We start from the raw sequence: 9,722 nt of genomic DNA on the forward strand, positions 1-9,722 counted from the left end.
TTTAGTTTACTGAACAGTCACTGCTTTAAATATGTTTTACTTATTAGCCAATATAATTTCTTGGTTACATTTATTTTTTTCATCACACCATACAATGTTCATAGGGAGTGCACACATGTCACGTGGCAGTGAAAGAGGCCACATGAAACAATGGTCAAAATTCTGTTTTATGTTATATTAATTCATCTTTCTTTGTTTGAGTAACCTGGGGGTTTGGCTTCTCCTCCCTGATTGGTAAAAGGTGTGGCAGAGGGCTAATTGATCTGAAGTACTGCTGAAAGCTTCATTGGACTAAACCAAATGCTTCAGTGCCTAGGGGGTGTTTGGAGCTTGTTTAATCATTTTGTGTTAGTAGATTATATGGTAGCCAATTGTCTTCCTCTTGTGTGTCATATGGTGTACCTAAGCCAGTATTTAAGTTCATATGTCATTTCAGCAGGTCAATTTGTCTTATGTTTGTTTGAGGTTTTGTTAGTTGGGTTCATTAAGGTTCAGGATCAGATGCATTTGCTTTATATGTGTGTTATGAGCAGTTTGCCTTATGGGCGTAACCTTCCTGTGCTTTTTGATTTGTTGGAGTCCGATCAGATCCAGCAATGCCATGTAGCCGTTACCAGAGCACAGGCTAAGCAAGTCAATACCCACTCTGAGATTCTGAGTGCGCTGCCCAAGACCACAGCTTGCATCAAACGCCATTTTTACTGGCCTGGTCTGAGCAAAGATGTGGCTCCATTTTGTAAAAGTTGCCCACAGTGTCAGATAGCAGCTGTTAACATTCCCATCAGCGCTGCACTCCAACCTCTCCCTGTCATCGGCATTCCTTTTGAGCGTCTTGGAATGGAAATTGTAGGGTCTGTTAAGAGGAGCAAAGCGGCATTCCCAGGAGGAAAAGTGTGCGGCATCACTCCAGAGAACATGTTTCCACTGCTCTAGACTCCAGTGGCAGCGTGTTTTAAATCATGGATCTAACACTTTGCATTGCACTTGTAAGACTTGGATGTATGAGTATGCGCGAACATACTCTTCAGCTAACACGACAGCTTCCTTTACAGCTTTTGTTCTCAGCTTACTCAAGAACGTGTAAATCACCTCTCAGTTTTTCAATTTTTCAACAAGGGCCAGTTGCCACAGCTACTGTTTCATCTCCATTTTCTTGGATGTACATCAATGATCAGATAGTTGTTCACACTCTAACTCATATTGCTCCTTTGCTTTGCCTCAGTTCTAGTTTCCTTCTCCACCTTGGTCCTTTGTTATTTCATCATCCTACAACGCTTTTTATCTTCTTCTTCAATGACTGAATCATCTGTCATCAACCACAGCATTAATGATTGTAACATAGTCCTCTTTCTCCAAATTCCCCTTACCACCAACACCATACTAGTCTTAGACTTGGGCAAACTAAGAGGTCCTGGACAACGTAACCTGAACTTCCAGAGTCTAGAAAATGAAAAGTATGCTTATATTTAACTAAATTATTTTGCTCAGTCATAATTACAGCAACATCTGCAAACTACAGAATCCTATTCGATTTGGAATAGATCAGTGATGTCCAACTCCAGGCCTCAAGGGCTGGTGTCCTGCAGGTTTTAGATGTGACCTTGACGGTGTTGGGGAGTAACGGAATACATGTACCGGCGTTGCGTATTTAAAATGGTAAATGGCCTGTATTTGTATAGCGCTTTTCTAGTCCCTAAGGACCCCAAAGCGCTTCACACATCCAGTCATCCACACATTCACACACACATTCACACACTGGTGATGGCAGCTACATTGTAGCCACAGCCACCCTGGGGCGCACTGACAGAGGCGAGGCTGCCGGACACTGGCGCCACCGGGCCCTCTGACCACCACCAGTAGGCAACGGGTGAAGTGTCTTGCCCAAGGACACAACGACCGAGACTGTCCAAGCCGGGGCTCGAACCGGCAACCTTCCGATTACAAGGCGAACTCCCAACTCTTGAGCCACGATCGCCAAAATATCAAAATATGAGTAACTGTATTCCGTTACAGTTTCCATTTAAAAAGGTGGTATTCGGAATACAGTTACTTTGTTGAAATAAGTGGATTACACGGCGGTCTTTTCCTGTTTCATATGTTAGGCTATGCCCTCTCTATTTTTGATAATTCCACGCCATTGGAAACCCAAACAAAACACGCATTAAGAGGCTCTAATGTGTGTGTCTGAATCTAGCGGCCTATGTCACCCCTACTTGCGGCCCGCATAATGAAAAATTATTGTTCAAAAAATGATTTAATATGAAGGCAATAGGCAGAGTGTTACAGGCATAGCCCTAAAGAATGTAGCCTCATGGGCAGTGTAGCCCAGCTGTAAGTAAGCTATTAAGACTCGACTGTACACTGTGTTCGTGTTTTCCTCTGAAACAATAAGTTCTGTTGCAGCAGCCTTTCAACGCCTCTCTCTGTCTCTCGCTAGTTAAGTGACCCAGACAACAAAGTAAAGCTAGTTTTTGGTTACGGGTCCAACACGGAACCCGACATATTAGCCAGAGGTCCCTTTACTATGGTTCAGCGCCGCAGACCTGTTTTATATACAAGATCGCTGCAAAAAGTGCAGCCTTACCTAATGTCCACCTACTGTTACTCATTTATATTAAGATTTAAAAATCTAGTTGGTGTTGGTATGGTGAGTATTCTTCAGTAATAGTAATAAATCACACAGCAGTAGTACATTCATGTAGTTGTAAAAAGCATGATAATATATTAAGTAATCCAAAGTATTCATAATACGTTACTCTCATTGAGTAACATAAGGAAATACGTTACAAAATACATCTTGGGGCATGTATTGTGTAATCTGTGTTAGGAGGTGGTGGGTCGGTGTATTGTTGTTGTTTGGGTTTTGTTTTCCTTTTTGGCATAGGGCTTTGGAGCGTGATGTCACGGGGGTGGGCGTGGAAAGGATTTTGGCCCGATCCGCCATTTTGGGGGTCTAAGTAAGGAGCGAAAGCATAGCCATGGTTCGTACTTGCTGTGTGCTCGGCTGCAATGTTCGATCTTACGACCGGCATGGGAATAAGTTTGGATTGTCTTTTTATGCTTTCCCAACCTGGAAGCAACATGAAGGAGCTCATGTATCGGATATTACCAAACGAAGGCGTCTAGCCTGGATAGCAGCCGTGAGACGAGCTGATATCAAGTTCTGTTACCAAGTTCTGTTACGTCTCCAGATATCAGCTGGTGTGCTCAAGACATTTTCATTCCAGTAAGTTCTAAATATGTTCACATCACACTTTATAGCTGAATAATATTATCGTTGGTGGTCTCGGAAGTTATAGAAATTGCGATCAAACATCGAATGGAGTGACTTTGCAGACATATGTGCTATGTAAAGATTCGCAGGAGGAGACAGGGAGGACACAAATTGGCGTTAATAATTTGCCCGATTATCAATGTGTTAATTTGCATCTACTTTACAATTATGGGCACATAATATGATAACGATATTTTAGCAGTTTAATGATAAATGTATAACATTAATTATGGTGGGGGGTGGAAAATGGCTATTTCACTCGATGCACTCCAGCTGACTTACCTTTGGTATGAATGACGACGTACTCAGAGTTTGGCGGCTTGAAAATAGCCAAATCTTGCACCCAGCCATTTGTAAATTGGATGTGCGCCTCCAGTGACTTGTAATTACGAAACTGGTTCGCTGTGTAAGCGCTTACTCCACAAACAAGATACGTGAAGATATCGGGGTAGGACAGTGGCGGTAAGTCGTCTGGGTCTTTACTCCACTGCCGTATTTCATATGGGTCCAGATTTGCGATGCACTCTATTTTTTTTCAAATACCGCTGCTTCGCCTCTGGACGCAATCGGTCTCTATACCGTCCGTTTTCTTTTGAGCTGCTTTTAAGCATGATTCTTGTCCTCGTTGCCGTTCCAACAGTGAGTTTGTTTGGATCGTAGACCCCGAAAATGGCGCTGCGCTCCCACAATGCATTGCGGCGTGACGTCAACTCCAAAGCCCTATAGGTAGGCGAGGCGGGGCTTGATGGCATTCCGGCACACCTGCGGCGCATTGGACGTCATCAGTGAGCTCTTTTATGGAGCTGGGTCACGGACGTCTAGTGTCAGAGTATTGTCGCTGTCACAAGTGGTAACGTGTTAGTGCAAGCTGAATCTGTTGATTCCACGCTATTGAGCTGCATGTTTTTAGGATCCATCTTCTGCCTGCTTCTCCTTTGTTTTAGCCTGTTCCGCTGCCTGCTCGCCTGCCTAGTTTTCTTTGTGTTGGCTACTGTGGCTCCGTGACGGACAGTTACGTCACACCAGTCTATGATCACTGCTACAGCTGTAGTTTTGTGTTTCAAGTAAGCTCTCCAACTCTCCCCGTCCACTTTAGTTTAACTCTCGGCTATCGATGTTACTCCGTAAACTCTGTTTGTCCCTCGTTTTCAGGTAGCTCCGGTGCGTCATCTGCCCACCCGCATACCTCGGCTCCGTCTCATCTCTTCGGCTTTGCTCTCCTTGCACATTTTTAGCTGTCACTGTATATAGCCCCCTCCCTTGTAAATATTCCCCATCATTGTAGATAAACTTGCATCACAACTATCTTGTGCCCGTGTGTGTTTCTGCCACTAAATCCATCCGTGTAAGTTTTCCTAACAATCTGTAGTGGAATACATTTTAAAAGTAACCTTCCCAACACTGGTCCTTGATCCAACACAGCTGATTTAAACGGCTAAATGACCGCCTCAACATGTCTTGAAGTTCTCCAGAGGCCTGATAATGAACAGGTTGACCCAGTTTGATATCTAAAACCTGCGGGACACCGGCCCTTGCAGCCTGGAGATGGAAACCTCTGGATTAGATTATCTACTAATATTTTTGTTTTTGTGGTAGAATTTGTCATATTTTCTCAATCCAGCATAAAAGTTGTATAAAATGGCATTTTCTTTATATTTGTAACTGCGTATTTTATGTTAAAAAGTATTCTACATGATTTATTTTGAATAGCTCAAGAAAGTGGAAATTCAACAATATATCATTCAGAAATTATACCTAGTTCACTTTGCAATATAGAACTTTGTAGGACTGTTTGAATCTTATTATTATATTTTTACTACCCAGTATTTGAACATTTTTTATGTGTCTGTTCGATTCATTCTGATTATAAGAAAGGACAGTTTGCTTTAAAAAGTCCAAAAAGTCAGTACCGTGCAGTAATAAAACAGAAGTACACCAGAAAAAATCCAGCTTTTGAAAGAAAATGAAGTTGTGAGAGAACAAATCTGAGAGAGAGAAGCAAATGTGATTGTGTAACTCCTGTATGGAAATGTTTGCTCCGAACAAAATATTAGGAAAAAGCATGCATAGCAATCAATAACCCTCTATCCCTCCCAATAAGCCGCTGAATCATAATTTCCTTCTGATTGTGAATCACAGTTTCAGCTTCAAAGCTCATGTCCCAGCTTCACACTGATTCACCTGCCTCTGCACTCTTCAAGGCCAAAATTGCAAAAAGAAAAAGCTTCCCCACATTCTGAGGTCAGGAGAAATGCTTCCCTCGTGTAATCACGCTCTATTGCTTGCTCTGGTCTCTCACTGACAAGCTCTGGAGAACCTTTTCTGACACAGATCACAACTCTGAGTGATGTCTAACTCCAGACAACAGATACAGATCGGAAATGAACAAGACTAAAAAGCTGAGTCACCCAGATGTATGCAGGAGTGTTAACAGCATGCATTTACATACATACAAGTATAATAAATACCTCTGTTACCATCCACTTATAATGTTTGGTTGTTCACAGAAATGGATATGAGCCAGGAAAAGCGGCCAAGTGTTTTCACCAAAATTTTTCCATAACACAGCTGAAATGTCTAAAATAGTCAGAAGCTTTCACAGCAGCAATGGAAGCTTGTGGCTGGGAGCTTTTATGGATCCTTTCAGTAAAATCTAGAAGACAGCTAACAGATGCTGCTTACATAAATGAACAGTGGACACTTGACCTCACAACTTCTTAGATCATCGTTGTTTGCTTTTTGCTTTTGGGGGCATACTGCAAGCTACCCAGGCACTGAAGGATGACAAACTTCCAGATGTCTGAAGTTATTACAGTTTGTTGGGAGCAGTGTGTTTTATAGTGACAGGAGGGTCTGAACAGATATGTGAAAGTTTTGACATATATCTGCTTCTGCTACTTTCTTCTTTATCAGGGGAATTTGTAAAAGATTCCACTAAACAGACACTTTAACTGATTTTCTTGCAAATAATCAAAGAGTAAGTTCTCCAGATCCAGCTATCATCCATGTATTTCACACGAAATCTAGTTTTCTCTTTTTGTTCAAATACTTTCTAATAATATAACACACATATATCAGATGTTGCTCCCTTCCATTGTGAGAAGTCACTGAATGACGGTATATTGACGAGTGACAGTTCCCTAAAAGGAACAAGCACACACCCTAACCCTAACCGTTTTGTCTAAAGACTGATCATTTACCAACATAGTACATTCACATCGATGCAAAGGCACTTCAAATCAATACATGAGATCTGCATACAATTCAGACCAGCTGCAGTCTACATCAGCAGAGCGCCTAGACTTCTATGAGTTTTAATTATTCACAAGTACGCTTCATCGAACAAAACTGGGGCAGGGAGATGAATTACAGGGAGGCAGATTACAACTCTCCGCCCCTCCCATCCCTTGCTAACCATCTGCCAAGCTTCTAACTAAAAATAGGTGTTAGACATGCGTAGAGACGTCAAAAAATGTGCTCGTCTGAATAGAATAGATTTGAAAAGCATGAGAGGTGTTGCCATGGGCATATAAATGGGTTATGAGAACAAAAAGTAAAAAAGTATTGTACATTTAAACTATAGAAGTGCACCTGTAGATAAACATAGCTACGAGGTAAACAGCACATTTGCTTTTATTTAATTTATTAAGACAGATGAAGCTCGAAACAGACCAGCAGCCTCAGTCTGAGATAAACTGCACCATTTAATCTCAGATTGTAGAACACCTGGGGGTCACTGTAGCTCTGTTTCATCTCCACCCACCTCCAGCATTCACTCACCAGCCCCATACTGCTGCCTGAGGATGCCTGCGTCTCCTGACAGGGGTGAAGCTGATGACCTGGCCACTGAGGTGGTAGATATGAATGGAGACAGGAGACCAAGCTGAGACTCTTGAGACACCCGCTGCTTCCCCAGCCCTGGCATTTGACCTCCTGCAAAATTTTTGCGAGGCTCAGAGGTGGCCCTCCAAGATGAGGCACCTCCCAAAGCTGTGATGGTATTCCTCAGTGATCCACGGTTCTGAATGTGTGACACAGCCTCTTCAGCCACCATGCTGTCAGCCAGTGTGACATGCAGTGTAGCATGAACATTAAATTCCTGACTTGCATCAGCCCACAGATCAGAAACACGGCACTCATACACACCCTCGTCTTCTTTCTTCACCTTGGACAGGCTGAGGCTGTGAGAGATGGCATTGCCCTGAACACGCACAGTCTGAAAGTCAGGCACAGAGATCATGGGAAAAAATGGCAATGCCTCAGTAACATCTGCTTTTATTGTGCATTTTATTCATCGACCTGTAGTTCCATGTTTTATGACTAACCACCAAAATATGACTCTTCATTAGTTGCTCAACACATCAACACAAAAGATTTATAAAGCCTTCATTATCTCTAATAAGGACACATGTTACTAACTCCTATATAACATATTATTTGCTAGTTTAGCATAAACTAAATGTGCACAAGAGGAATCTTTGAGCCTCACTTTTGTGCTGCCACAGATCAATCTTCATGTGCCAGAAAGAATTTCATGCTCTCTCTAAAGTGTGAATATCATAGAACAAATCCAGGGAATAAAACACTTTCAACGGGACAGTAAAGCGGGTACTTACACTTATTTTTGTGGCTTCTCTTGAAACATCCTAAAAAAAAGAGATACTTTTATCAGTTTTGAAAATCTCACCGAATGTCAGCTGCACATTTTGGCAACAACACGAGTTTTCCTTCATTTTGTTTCAGAGAGAGGAAATGGCACAAGCAGAGCTGTTTGTCTCAAAGACACCGCTGATAGCCTCTCTCTTTGTCCCTTGGGTGTGTTTTCTTCTGCTTTCTTTCCCCCCTGCTACATGTTGTAATGGGCTGAAGGGGAAATTAATTTCCATATGCGCTCATGATGGTGGCTTGAAACACCAGACCTATCAGACAATGTTGACAATCACCAAGTGCCCAAAGTCTGAGTGATGTGTGGATTTTCAGTTCACTTTTAAAATGGTTCAACAAGTGCTGCTTATGGCTACTGAAATGTGGAGAAATGCTTTAGCAGTATTCCCAAATATAGTCAGTGTTAATGCTTAAAGGATGTTAAAATAAATTGTAGTGCGGATGATGCAGGGTAGAGACAGAGACACACACATATGCGTGAGGGCTATAAGTACCTTGGCTCTGTTAGCCGGAGCAGTGATCTGCAGCTCAACTTCAGACATATCTTTCTTCAGGTACCACCACTGGATCTCCAAAGACATGGGTGCTGAGCTGACAGCTTTAAAGGCGCAGGGCATTTCAACATCATCTCCTTCCCCCACACTCACATCTTTAGGGACTTCAGTAAATGTAGCTTTGGTGTGTAAGGGTAGAAGAGAGAAAAAGGTGAGACGGCAATTTTGCAAGTTTTTAAATGAGTAATGCCCTCCTCTGCAGATTGGTCTTTCATCTGCCCCTATTTAAATCACATGCCTTTCATAGACTGACACGTTTCTACTGAGGTATCCAAAAATCTCCCCTGGCTTTATTTAATTGAAAGCATTTTATTTATCTATTCATGTTATTAGAGAAGGATAAGCTGCTTAGTATCAGCATTAGCAGGGCAAGTGGCGCTTAGCTGAAGGAGCTTTTTAATGCCAATCTATCTCCGATGTTTCCTTCATGTCACTTCACTTACCATTGGCACAAATCATACAGGCTGAGTTGATAAGGAAATAATAAAGGATCCCGTCGAGTCCCGTTTTTTCCATGTCACAGTTCATTCTTATCACGTTCACGAGCGTTGGACGGTCATTTGACCTGGACGCGATGTTGCCCGCCTGCTCAGATAACTCCAAATACAGGCACAGAAGAACCCCGATTCAGACGCAGCAGCAGCAGCAGCAACACGTAGGATCCAAAGCTGAGCTCGGGCATAATTAAACTATTATTACAAATAGTGGATCCCTCAGAGAAGAGGCGCCTCCTTCGTTCCCAGCTGACTACCATCTGAGAAAACGAACTTCCTGATCAGGGACTTCCTCTACCTTGGTACAGCGCTTCCCTGAAAGAAGAAAGGCTCCATCCTCACCAACGGTCTTGTGCGTGTGTTAAAGGTCGGAAGCACTGCAGCTGAGGCAGCCAGAGACCAACAGCGATCGCTGCTGAAAAGTGCAGAGCTTCGTCGCTGCGCCTCCTCTGTCTGCTGTCACCGACCTGCAGCCCTCCCGCTGCTGTGCACGCTGCAAAGAGACACACACACACACCGCCAGTCTTGTCTTCCCACTGATTCAGGGCTCCAAATATAAATACCAATTTTCTTTTATGCATTGAACTCACACACTTGCTGAATTAATGTGAAAGCTGAGTCATATTAATTGGACGACACGTTGTTAATGGAAATGAATGAAAATGCAACTTTTCAAAGCCGGTGAATTAAAAAAAATCTATTTATGTAAAATGATAACGAAAAAAATGCTTGACT

At 42.6% G+C, this 9,722-nt stretch overlaps 1 protein-coding gene across 2 annotated transcripts in view; it reads right to left on the minus strand.

Annotated features, from left to right (window-relative positions):
* vstm2b (V-set and transmembrane domain containing 2B) overlaps positions 1-9,483 on the minus strand; it is a 43,589-nt gene extending 34,106 nt beyond the window's left edge. The window contains exons 1-4 of one of the 2 annotated variants that reach the window (XM_042215379.1): positions 8,937-9,483; positions 8,434-8,612; positions 7,891-7,920; positions 7,055-7,475 (exon numbers count right to left, since the gene is read on the minus strand). In XM_042215379.1, the coding sequence (XP_042071313.1) occupies positions 7,055-7,475; positions 7,891-7,920; positions 8,434-8,612; positions 8,937-9,021 (715 nt within the window). In that variant the 5' untranslated portion in view covers positions 9,022-9,483. Of the gene's footprint in view, positions 1-7,054; positions 7,491-7,890; positions 7,921-8,433; positions 8,613-8,936 lie in introns of both variants that reach the window. The other variant, XM_005949809.3, reaches the window with a different exon arrangement.
* Positions 9,484-9,722: the final 239 nt, after the last annotated feature.

The sequence above is a fragment of the Haplochromis burtoni genome, unplaced genomic scaffold, assembly GCF_018398535.1.
Source record: "Haplochromis burtoni strain Fernald_Lab_line unplaced genomic scaffold, NCSU_Asbu1 Contig_710, whole genome shotgun sequence".
In the NCBI taxonomy this organism is placed as follows: Eukaryota; Metazoa; Chordata; class Actinopteri; order Cichliformes; family Cichlidae; genus Haplochromis; species Haplochromis burtoni.